The 12836-nt window shown below is 45.7% G+C and overlaps 1 protein-coding gene across 1 annotated transcript in view; it reads right to left on the bottom strand.

Moving 5' to 3' along the window:
- Nucleotides 1-10772, bottom strand: part of zswim5 (zinc finger, SWIM-type containing 5) — a 56738-nt gene extending 45966 nt beyond the window's left edge. The window contains 1 exon segment of the mRNA XM_071541860.1: nucleotides 10244-10772. Coding sequence (XP_071397961.1) covers nucleotides 10244-10772 — 529 coding nt within the window.
- Nucleotides 10773-12836: the final 2064 nt, after the last annotated feature.

The following is a 12836-nucleotide window of genomic DNA, read 5'->3' as shown; positions in this document are numbered from 1 at the left end:
ATGAATAGCCCAAAGCCAGGCTTTTTAACCTATTTTGGAGAGCCTCGGATCTCTTTTTCCTCATAATGTTTCCAGTGGTGGCGCTATGTTCAGCCTCTTAAATCCAACAAAAACACCAGGCAGCCACACTGGCAAAGCTAGCCATCAGAAGACTTGAGAAAGAAAAATAGCTTAGTTTTCACCCACAAGTTCTTAATTGGTGTAAATGCCTTTGGCGTTTTTTTTTTGTTTGTTTTTTTTACCAAAAGCTGATCCATATGTAAAATGAATGCCACCATTAAAAGACTTCAGGAAGGTTTGGTTACCGAGCCTAAGGGCTGAGGGTGCCTCCAAAGCACGCCTGGAGTTGAAGAGGAGAACCACACGCACACACACACACACACACACACCTAGAATGAGAGTTCTGCTTGAATGAGTTCTATCCAACCATCAAGTAATCAATAGCGCACTACAGAGATGAACAGAGTAATGCTCCTTTTTTTCCCCTACACAGAGTTTCAAAAGAAGGAAGGAAAGTGGGAGTCAATAAAAGGAAGACGGGTCTTAAAAGTTTCAGTCTGGTGGAAAGTTCCTCTTATTGAAGAGACGGTTGAGGGCCGAGTTAAGGGTCCGCGGCCGCTTAGTTCCTTCCTCTTGTTGAGGTTTAACGCATATGACGATATGACGCACCGTCTCTCTTTGAATCAATATTACATTTTCCTGTGTCATTTTTCTCCCCAGGGTTGCACAAACCTACGAAGAAAAAAAACAGGAAGAATCTGCAGTAGAAACGAACGGTGCGTCCGCGGGTCTTACTCATTGAATAGTGTCCGAAAAGCCGCAACTTCTGTGTCCCTTGGGTTTGAGTAACATGTTGAAAGGCACGGGAAACTTAGATCTGTGACTCACGTTTCTGGGGTTCTTCTGTTACCTTTGCAGGCACGAGAACCTTCGCATGGGTGTGGGAAAGAATGAGAACTGTAATCTCAAGAAAAGCCTCATCAAAGATCGGTTTGCTTTTCCCTTCATTTCTAGATTTTCACCAATACCACGCAAACAATCTCCCCCTAGAAATGGTATTTTTGCCATTCAAACGTCCAAATCAATGAGATAGTCACGATATGATATGAGAATTAGCATATCTACTCCGATGGAAGAACTCGCTCCAAAACACATCAGTCAGGAATCCACCGAGGGGGAAGATTGTTCTCTTGAACCTTTCTTTCATGTAACGGGTGAAGGGGCTTAGGCGGCTCCGCTCGTCCAAAAACACCCTGAATCCAGAGAAAAAAAATCATATCCTTTACAAAGAGGTCTAAACCCGAGAGCTTTACTTGGTTTTTTTTTTTTGTATTATTTTAACAATGCTACCTGTCAGTGCCTTCCTCCCCCATTTGAGTCATCCTGGATTTCCCCCTCCCGCTGCGCTCCAAGCCACAGGCGTTGCTTTTATGTTTATGGAAATGCGTCATTTAATCTCATGTGGGATGAGTATATAGGTGTAGCATAATAGAAAATATATATTAGTCAAATCTTGCTGGCCCGGTCTCGATAAAACCAAAGAGTGAAGGCAATTTGGCCGCAATCCAACACGACACCTCCAGCCTACATAATATTTATGTTTCATATATTTATGTGTCGTATAATGTTGACATAGAGCAGCCTTAACAAATTGCTAAACCAAGGTGTGAGATTATTCGGCCATAAAAACATCTGTGTGACACTACTATATGAAAAGATGATTAGCTTCAATAGAAAACCCATTTGACTGCATCATACACTACTGGTAGATATGACACTGACCATCTGACCATAAGACGTGGTTAGATTTGGGTCCATTTTGCATTTCAAATGCCACCCCCCCCCCCCTCCCCCTCCCCCTCCCCTCTTTCTTTCTATCTCTCTCTCTCTCTCCCCAACATTTGTTAGGCAATTACAACCAAACGAGGACATAATAGTCCAGTCTGCAAGCCTGAGCCTTCTCTTTTAAGTGCGGGGCTCTCTCCCTCCCCTTCGCACACAGACATGGACGGGGGCCAAATGTGTAAAACCGCCATGTTAAAGCACACACACACACACACACACTCACACACACGTGGAGTCAATAAAAGACAGGTGTGGAACAGTGCAATAACTGATCTGCAGCAGGCTATCGGCTTCAAAAGCTGAAAGGACAAGGCCACCATTGATCTGGGCTGCTAATTGTACATCCACCACCCAAGGTAAAAACCACCGTTATCAACCTGGGAGGGGGGGGGGGGTTACAAACTCAGGAGTAGTAAAAAACGCGGTTGTTGCATTGTGTTTTATCTTAGCAGGGACAGGCATTTACAAATACACACCTTCGCGCGCACGTTGGAGTGTTACACAACAGTGAGGAAAGGAGCTGTTGTTGAGGGACTGAGCTGAGCAAACAGCAGCAACGGCGAAACATGCCATTTCTGCTTGTTACTGCAAACAAGCCGAGAGTGGGAAGCGGCATAGCTGGAAATTGCGGCGAGGAAATGTTTTGTGGTCAAAACACCTGAGGACGAGGTTAACAGAAAAAAAACGGAGCCGGAAAACACACTCACACACACACACACACACACTCACACAATGCTGGAACAACAATGCTGGAAATACTGAAGGAAAACAAGGAGGAATCATTTTAAGAAAGTGAATGAGTGATGTGTGTCCCCTAAAATAACGATATCTGTGAGGTTAATGGTTACAGGTTCTGTGGCTTTTAAAGTAATAATCCACAACATTTTCATATATAGTCTATAATGTCCATTTTGTTACTTTCTATTGCCAACTGAAATAACACAATAGTGACTCAACCTATATCCAGTTCATGAGCAGTTGCTGTTCCAAACACCCGGTGTCTGGTACGTTTTTCCTGGTGAAAAATCCCCTGCCGCACAGGAAGTGATGCGTTTCCGGAAGCAGTGACTCAAACTTCATCAACAAAAACATCCAAGGTCACAGTACTGGACACACTGTTTTGATTGACAGGTGATCTGTGGGAGGAGCAGTGCAGAAACACCACAGCGAGATCCTCCAAAAAAACAAGGAACTCTTGGATTACCACTTTCCCATTTCTTTTCCATACATGTTCTGCGGGTGTTCGGGGTGCAACGTACAGATGGTCACCTTGCTCCCTTGGCAGAGGCGGCCCTCTAGCAACAATCTCTGATTAATGATTTTATATAATCAGCCCTCGTGCGCTCTCGCACACACGCGTACGTACAGGTGCCTCTCCCTTTGATGAATACAACAACAGAGCGGCGTCCTAATGGCCTCATCTTTCACGAGCCTCTCGGAGAGCTAATAAGAGTGAGGGGACGATTTGTTTTACTGATTTTCCCTTTTCGAGTATGGCGGGCATGGAATTAATTACGTTGATTAAATATTGTCTGTCTGCGTCGGGCGCCGAGGAAGGACGGAAGACAGAGGCTGCGTGTGTGTGTGTGTGTGTGTGTGTGTGTGTGTGTGTGCTAAGTGGCTGAAGTGGAGGCTCAGAATGAGTTGTGCCCAGAATACAGATGGATAAATAGATATGAGAGAGAGAAAAGGACTGAAGGAAAAAAACGATACGCTCTGGCAAATTAGTGCCCAAGAACCTAGCTACAATTATCACTACAGTGAAGGTTAAAGAGGAAAGACAGCTGTATTTCTCGATATAAAAGCTGATGAAAATTTGAATAAAGGGTAAGATGAAACTTAAACTGCAGCGAATAGTAGCAGGGAACAGCAAAGAAAGGTAGAAAACAAAAAAAAAGACTGAAAACAAGGAATACAGCAAATGGGAGTTAGAAACAACAATTCCAACACTAGAACACGCTAGAAAGAATACATGAATGAAAAGTATGGGAAAACGTATGAATCAACATACTGAGACAAAGAAAACATGCCGAAATATGAAATAGATGCGCTAAATATGAAATAGGTTCCTGGTAAATCCATATGGCATCCTTTCTTTCGACCTTTCTCTTTTTTACTGCCTCTCTTTTGGGAAATTTGGGGAATTTTTTCCGAGCGCTCGGCCCAAGGACTGGACGAAAAGAGGTGACAGTGTATGGGAACAATTTAAGCCTCGCGCACGCATTATTCATTCCCTCACACACACACACACACACACACACACACACACACACACACACACACACGCCATCAACTAACTCGGGCCTGACATCAGCGATGCTCGTTTGGCCACCCGGAGGAACCCGAGCCGCCGAGGTGTAAAGCGAGAGCCGTCCTCCTTCTCCTCTAACGAAGTCATGACGGACTCTTTCCAGCTTCCCCCCGCCCCCCCCCCCCCACAAACCTCGGAGGGGACGAAGAAAACGAGAAGACGATAAGATTGGCATCAGCGTTTCGCGGCACAGCTGCCTAAAGACAGAGTGTGATTCAAGTGCGAGTCACCCTTTATTGATGTGAGTTACAGAAAGAGTGAGTGTGAGAACCAGAAGGAAGGGACAGAGAGAAAGAAAGAAAGAAAGAAAGACAAAGAGTTACAGATAGGTAGGTGAGAGAAAGAGTATGACATAAAAAAGACACAAAGAGTAAGAAAGATAGCAAGAAAGACAAAGACAGAGACATATGGACAACAGAATGAAGACAGAAGAAGAAAAAAGAGAGACAGCGCAACAGACGAAGAGAAGGGAGAGCGGTGCGAGTCGCGTCAGGAAGAAAGATGGGAGATGAGGCAACGGGGTGGATGAGCTCACCCGCCTCTTCCCTTCTTTTATCGCAACACTCTTGGGCAACCGGGGGGGGGGGGGGTCTTCGCACCGGGAGGCTCGCAGGCTTTTTTTTCCACGACGAGAGAACCCTGAGGCCGGCCCTGCCAGGAAACCGCATCTGAGGAAATAACTGGCCCCCGGCCCCCCACGCACATATGGGAAACCGCTGCAGTTCGTAGTAAATCATAAAGGAACGGTGAGCGATTCTTATTTTACCGAGGTGGCGTAAAAGGAGCCTCCTTGAGAACTTCGCGCCGCGGATCCCGGAATCCCTTTCGTTGCTGTAGGCCAGGGGGAAACAACAAAAACTTGACCCAGATAGTCGCTCTCTTACATATTTCATTGTATAGAGTGGAATAAAACTTTGGGACGCACTCCTCGCGGACCTCTTGGGGGGGGGGCTCCGGTCCCTACTTTGAGAACCACCGGTGCGGTCTTCACATTGTGGCCGGTACGCAGTAGATGTCGAATCGGATTTTCAGCGTTTTCAGTAGAACATGTGTGAATGAATTCGAAAAACCTAGCAAAACGGTTGTGAGCACATATGTTTGTCCACCTGCAATTATTGTTTCCGATGAATACAAAACAGTTAATGAGCAAACGCTCTTCTTCTACTGTCCATTTTGGAGTCCAGGAGGAAAAAGACACACTGCCAAATTTTGGTTTGGCTGGGCTAATCTAATTCCCTGCTTGGCTTCCCAGTCATTTACAGTGGAAATTAAGTTTAATAATTTATGCAAAATATAGCCTATCTTGAACTGGTCAAACCTCTTGTTTAGCAAAATCACCATGGCAATGAAAAAGGCAGGTTGCCATGTGAATACAGTAGGTTTAAAAAAAACCCAGTGTTGTGCTGAAGTGTTTGGAGCGAGGAAGCCCCGCAGAGTTTTCAGCCCACTGACTGACTGTCCCATACAGTTTAATCCTGTTCAACTTTGCTGCCTCGCTTTGTCAGAGTCACCGGTGCTTCAAAAGACGTCGGGGACCCATTACAGCTTTATGTAACGCCGTGGAGACAGGGACGTGCTTGTAACACACACACATGCATATATACACACCCACACACACACACACAGTCCCTCCCTCCTCCCCCCCTTCTGTGAACAAGGGATTTTTCTACAGCTGGGTAACAAAGCATGACCCAATAATCCCAAAGCTTGACTCAAAGCTAAAAGAAACCCCCTTCCCTCCCTCCCTCTATATCCCTTCCTCCCGCTCTCTGAGGACTTTATAAGGCTCTGGCAAAGGGGGCTACTAGGCGCGCATGTGCGTGTGTGTGTGTGTATGTGGTGTGTATTGGAGGGGCGGGGGGGATGGGGTTTACAAACACAGGCACGCTTAGCTTTGATTATTCTAATTATGACTTGGAGCTGGGAGCAGATTATTATGAACACATGGGCCAATGAGTTGTTGATGAGCTCACGTCCCCCCAATCCCTCAGCATTACCGTTAACCGAGGCTGACAGACAAAGGCATTTACTGGTAATGGGTGTGGGGGTGTGTGTGTGTGGGAGGGGGCACACCAGTCATCTCATTTTTGAAAAATTTGTGATGTACACATATACTCTCCGGCGTACGGAAAATTGCGGTGCGGTGCTAAAATGGCTGACTTTACCAAAAAAACCTTTTAATCATTAGTGGGATTAGTTAAGTTTCACTGTACTTTTTGAGACTGTGGTAACGGTCAAAATAAGTCATCCAAACAAGTCTTCCCGGACCCGTGCGGAGGTCGAGCGGGAAACGATGGTTGGGAAACAACAGGAACATTAGCAATATCCATTAGAAATGAATGAGAGTAGTGTGTTGAGGGAGAAAGAAACTTATGAGTTCTATCCTAGGGAAAACTGAAGTTCTACTCTGTCCGCAGCTAATAAACTCTTACACAGTATAAGCAGACTAGTGCACAGAATAGCTAGACACATTTCCATAGAGTTTATACCTGTGTGGCTCAAATTAAGAAAGCAGTCTACACTATGCAAATTTCTGGGGCAATAAAGGTCAGCGACACTCACAGCCACAGGCAACTAAGTGAGATAAAGGGTCAAATCTCTATTCAAACGTTTCCTGGCCATCAGATGTTCCTATGTGTTTGAGGCAACTGTGCTGATGTAACTTGTTGGGCTCTGTTGGGGACAACTGATAATTGAATTAGCACAAATTACTGTATAGATCCAACTTGCTACCTGTAAGAAACTGCGATGAAAAGCAAAACAGCACCCATGTGGCTCTAGGTCTCCTTGCTTAAGTGAGATTTGAGGTTCCCGACATATGGCTTCAGTCACCAAGCCGTGGTGGCAACAGCAGACAACAGTTGTGCACCTCCTCACACAGTCTAGTCTCGTCTTAAACTCTCCGTGACCCGGAGCTGGACACCCAATTGATCGAGTCCCGCAGAGTAGAAAAGCCGATCACTGGTTTCCCTCCCTAACACCAGATCCCATTAGTAATCACCTGAAAAACAAGACCAGTTCTAAGTCTCGCTGCGGGCGCTCTGATTCTGACAGGCCCGGGACAAAAACAAAGTCTAAAGGCCAGTACGAGCTCCTGATGCCCTTGTGATAGCTGTGAGAAAAGAAAAAAAAAACACAACAAGAAATATATTAATATCTTATGACAGGAAGTTGGAGCCAAAAGTTTTGATGCAGCCTGCAGCTTTTGAGCTCGTCTCTTAGCTTGCTTATGAGCGTTACTGGTTCTCTGTGGGATTATGGTTGTGTCGTATTTCAAATGTGAGGGGGGGGGATTACTACAAGAGCCCTTGATTTGCCCAAAATAAGTTGATGCCTGTGAAGAGCAACGGGCTGTTTCGGCTCCCCGAAAGTCCCGACTACTGCGCTGTGATAGCAGGAGCTGTGAGCCGCATGGAAACGCAGCAAGACCCACCGCGACTCCTGGGACCGACGCCGCAGACGGATGATGACTCTGTCTCGACCGGGCCGAGAGCAGCGGAACATAACAATGTAAACACACCGCAGAGAGGTTCTGTTTTTGCCAAACTACTCGAATAAGTAGAAAAGTGGCCCGTCGCCCTATGCATCTCATCTGCACTGAAAAGTTCAGTGGCAGGGTCCCAAACAAACAGCTTGGACTGCAGCTCCCTGAATATTTCAAAGCATGCATCATCAACATGCAGGCTTGTCTCAATCCCGATCAATCGGTCCCCAACTGTTCCTTTTCTTTATGCAAAGTAGGCATGCGGTATATGCATCCAGCTTTCTCCTCTGTTATGCAATGTCAGGTGAAAGCAATGCCAGACTAACCAGTTCCAGGTGTATTACCGGATCCTTAACGGGTGTATTTAGACTTGTGTATGAATGCGAGCCCTGTTGCCCTCCTCCCTCCGCACAATCCAGCCGCACAGTTACCGGTTCCCGAGGTCTCCCAACTGCCGAGCGAGGCGGCACTCAAATCTTATCTTGTAATCACAGAGCTATTTAACCCGTCTTGTGTATTGTTGACAGAAAGACAAAGCCGTGCGCCTCGGCTGACCTTGGGGGAGATTTGGAAACGATTCACCGGTGAGGCAGGTAAGACTGGAAGTGTTTGCTTACGGGTGTGCGCTTCATTTTTAACCGTTTAAGCTTCAACTGAAGTTTGGGGGGGGGGGGGGGGGGAGAATGGGATACAACTGCCCGAGTCACAAATGACTTGCATATTCCTGTTTGGCGGCGCGGCATATGTGCTATCATCAGCAAACTTTATAATCATTTTAAATGGGGCTCTGTAGATGCATAGACCAGCATTCGCCTAAAGGGTTAAAATTCTCCTAACACACAGCTTTACTTATCCGGGAGTACCAAGTTAGTGTCTGTGTGTGTGTGATGAAAGGAAGTGGGTAAAAAGTACATCGACAGTGGGATACCAACAATTTCTCGATTATTCAAAACAATAGTTCACCATTTACAAACAGTCCTTGCATATGGTACACATTTTAAGGCCTTGGGGCTATCACCAAAAGGACAAATCTGACTTTACTAACTTCATTGACTGTGCTGAAGATATTCTTTTTGTTTATCTGCTCCCAAACACACTCATACATGCAGAGAGTGTAATGGATAACTGTCCACCCACAAACACACACACACACACATACTTGCAAAACTCACAGTCAGTCTGCAATGAGTCTTTCTATGACCAAATCTCACTTTCGTTTTCCCCCAATCTCAGATTTCATATGGTTATGAGGCAACATCAGTGAACATTGCTGAGATGCAATCAGATACAACGGTCAGCTCAGAACACACTAGCCATAGTTTGCAGCTTTCCCCAGATACCTTGAAGCAACATGAAACCCTGGACAAGCTCCAGTGGCTCTCACACCATATGGCCTAAAAAAAATCCTCGCAGTCACCACAAAAGGCTGCTTTCGGCTATACGTTGGTTACAACTCGTCAGTTTTCCTAATGTTTGTGCTCATTTCATGGCTCTGTGGAGTCGGGTGGTATGAAACTAATGAGAATGTGAATAGAGATTGAGCTTTGCGGAATGGCCCTTTGTTTGGAAACAGCCTCTCTGCAGCGCTGGAAATGCGAGACGCTTATCGATCATTTCAACTGGAAGCCTTTTGTGTTGCAAGCGACCGAGAGGCTGCAGGCAAACGCACAAATAAAGGCAATTCAATGTTATTTGCTGCGACGAGGGTGTTAACTTTAATGGTAATACATTAAAAAAGAAATCAAAACACCAAAACACTCCAGCACATATTTTCCACGTTGGTGGCGACTGCGCTCTTTGTCCGGTCCGAGCAGCAGCAGCAAATAAACAAAAAGCGATGGGGGGGATTTTTTCGGATTAACGTTGGATTAATCACAATAAGAGACCCAATAACCGCCTTTGTTCCTCGTCTAAGCCACCCTCCACCGACGGTGAGTTCAGAAAAACGACTTTTGCGACGGGGAAATTACGCAAACAAATATAAAACCCCGACGCTATAACGCTGAGTCCTATTGTATCCGCGTCTGTCAGCCCTCCTCCCTCCCTCCCCGCCTCCCCCTCTCTCTCTCCGGGGTAAGGCTCCAGCCTGCTCCGGCCGTCGACGAGGAGCCCCGGAGAGGGGGAAAAAGTGCTGGTAGTTGCCGACCTACAGCTTCCCCAGTTTCAAAACCTCATTGCATAGCGAAACCAAGCTTTAAAATAAGCCTGAACTGCGTAAAGACGCAGTAACCAGGGGCAGAGCTACGGAGTAATGAAAAGCCACAATAGGAAGCCCTTTAATTTTTAAACAGCAGCTGGTCGGCTAAGCTAGCGAGCAACCTTATCCTCGCTTCCCTTTTCACATAGGGGCAGCTATAAACTCCGAATAAGGCTACAAATGACCCGATAGTGTTTCCTTATAAGCCTACTAAACTAAAATACACACACAGACCCCTGCGTGGTTATATTTGCTCCAAAAACAGCCGCTTTCCGTACTTTCCACGATAGCTGGGAAAACTTCCATCAATCATCCCCAGCAGAGATCCAGCAGCGAGACTTGAAAATAGTCCACGGTGTTTGTGCCAAAGAGCTTCGCCTTGGTTATAGCGAACTATTCCACTTACCGACTTGTAAAACGTTTTCCACACAGCCGGTCTCCAGCAGCCTGATACCGCGGCGGAAAGGCAACCCGTCTCCCGTCCCCACGGCTCCGGCTGCCCCAGCGGTAGCCGTCGTACCGGCGGTAGATCCTCCGCCACCGCCGGCGGCAGCAGCCCCGGACCCAGCACCCCCAGCCCCACCGGTAGCCGCCGACGGACCCTCTTCGCCGGCGGCTCGGCACTGAAACGAAGAGTACATGCATATCTCCTTTTCGTTGCGGGGAAAAGACCAGTAGACGATGCGGCGCTGGACGGGCTCCGGGATCCGCTCGAAGCGCTCCTCCACTCTCTCGAAGGCCCACTTTTCCGCCACTGCCTTCGCGGCGCAGTCCAGCAGGGACTCCGGCGAGCGGTACCGGGAGTTGGGGAACCCGCTGCCGTGGCCGGGCCCCGGGCCGGGACCTCGGGGAGCAGGGCGCAGGCAGGGTCGCTTGCTGGCCGGGGGTAAGGAGAGGAGAGGATGGGGCGGCTGTTCTCTGCGTCCTTCCGCCATGGCGAGCCGATCAACACTGAAGAGGCGGACGGCGCTACGGACACGGAGCAGCGGCAGCAGGAAACCAACTACTCACACTGATGAGCCAGTGTCAAACAGACAGGATACAAAATAGGACTTCCGGTCACAACTTTCAAAATAAAATCCCTTACTTATGGACGCGTTGGGTTTGTTACTCAAAAAACAAATTAATTCCTTATTACCAGGGGTGATAGTAATTACAGATACTCTTGTTGCTGTAATTCAGTAGCTTTTTCGTGTAATTGTAGTTTGCTACATTTTAAATCACATCCATAAGAATTGCATCAGAAACTGGCCAGTTGCAAATTAACCACAGCTCTTGGCCAAATGTGGAGCCATTATTTTGCAATGCAATTGTTTTTTTGTTTTTTTGTTTTTTCAATTAAAATAATCTACTTTGAACTCTTAGAATTGCATTGAAAAGATCCCATCTAACAGTTCTCTCTTTTTTTAAAAGTAACTGGTACATGGTACCGGTACTGCATTATAAATTTGCTACTTTTTACTTTTATTTTTACTCTACTTTTACTTAAGTAGATTTTTACACCAGTAATTTTACTTCTACTTAAATACATTTTCAGCAAAGTAACAATACTTATACTTGAGTAGGCCTAGCATATAATGGTATTTTTTGTCACTTCTTTATTATTCCTTGGGAGCATTCAAATTTGGGAGCAGCAATTGTTATAGTAGGCCTACTGATTGTGTTACTTTTCCGTTAAATCCCCAAAACTGGTCACTTGATATATGTTTCTACTCATCCCTGCAAGGTAGGCCAGATGACCTCAAGATGTGGCTCCAACTTATTTGCATGTAGCTACTTTGGAAGAACCATGCCATGAAAGGGCCCCTGGGCACAGATAGCTACTAAGACCCCCCCCCCCCCTTCCACAAGTATATGCAGAGCCAATCGCACAATATCACCTGAATCTCGACTCGTACACACTCAAAGCCACCAGCACGTTAGAAAAAACACCTATCTGATTATAATTTTGGAATCCATTTAAGTCGCCTCTAACAACTGAATGCAAGTCATGTTGCAAATTAAATAGCAAAAACAGGCAGACCTCTGAAGGCTAAACGAATCATAAAATAGTCTAACACACCCATTAATCTAGTGAGAATGGAAATGAAAGTGGAAGCCTATAAGCTTATCTTTTTTGAAAGATGATGATAACATATGTAGGGATACTAGGCTATTAAAGATTGCATTCAAATTCATATTCAAAACAGTTTTTTAAATACAAAAGTGAGATGAACATAAAAACTATTGTATGCTCTTATTGCATATATAATATTGCTATGCCTATTATCTTTGTTTGTTATTGCACTTATGGGAGAGAAACTAAATAAACAATTACAAAGGAATTACAAGGTGTAAACGCATATTATTCTTGACCTAAAAAACATATTTTAAAGTGCAAAATGCCTCTGATTGCCTGCAATGCCCCAAAATCTACTGTATGGCCACACAGTAGGTGCATGGTATATGAGTCAGTGGGCCCTAGGAGTGGGAAAACAACATTTTGGGGTCTTCGTAAATCATGACTTTACATTATGAGGCCTTTGGATAATAATGCAGCGCTTTACTGCTAAAGCGCTATAGATAAACTGTGGGGAACACTCACTGTGACAGAGCCATGTTGACACCTTCAAAACAAGTGTTTAGGTTATTATAGGGGGGATTTTGGGGCTTTGGTGTTGATGTATATGACTAAGCCCTTCGACTGGGCAGTAAATGTAAAGTTAGTGACAGCATCATCATGTATCAGGCTCTGGCTCAGGGGCCCCCCTGAGCTCTAGCGCCCCTGGGCATGTGCCCGGTTGGCCCGTTCAGTAATCCATTCATGCATGAGGCAAGAAGCGGCTTGTCAAAAATAGAATCAGATGGAATGACTTCTTTCAGGAGCATACACAAAACAGACGTATGTGAAAAATAAAACACTCAAAAGTTTGATTTGTTAAAGTTAATTTAGTAGACTAAATCTCAGAAATGGATCATTCCATGTTCAAATCCACCATTCGCCCTAGTACAAAAATACT

The sequence above is a fragment of the Centroberyx affinis genome, unplaced genomic scaffold (genome assembly GCF_046629955.1).
Source record: "Centroberyx affinis isolate AG114_WGS23_722 - 3 ecotype Tasmania unplaced genomic scaffold, CSIRO-AGI_Caff_v1 ptg003959l_1, whole genome shotgun sequence".
Classification (NCBI taxonomy): domain Eukaryota; kingdom Metazoa; phylum Chordata; class Actinopteri; order Beryciformes; family Berycidae; genus Centroberyx; species Centroberyx affinis.
This window is presented reverse-complemented; position numbering and strand designations above follow the sequence as displayed.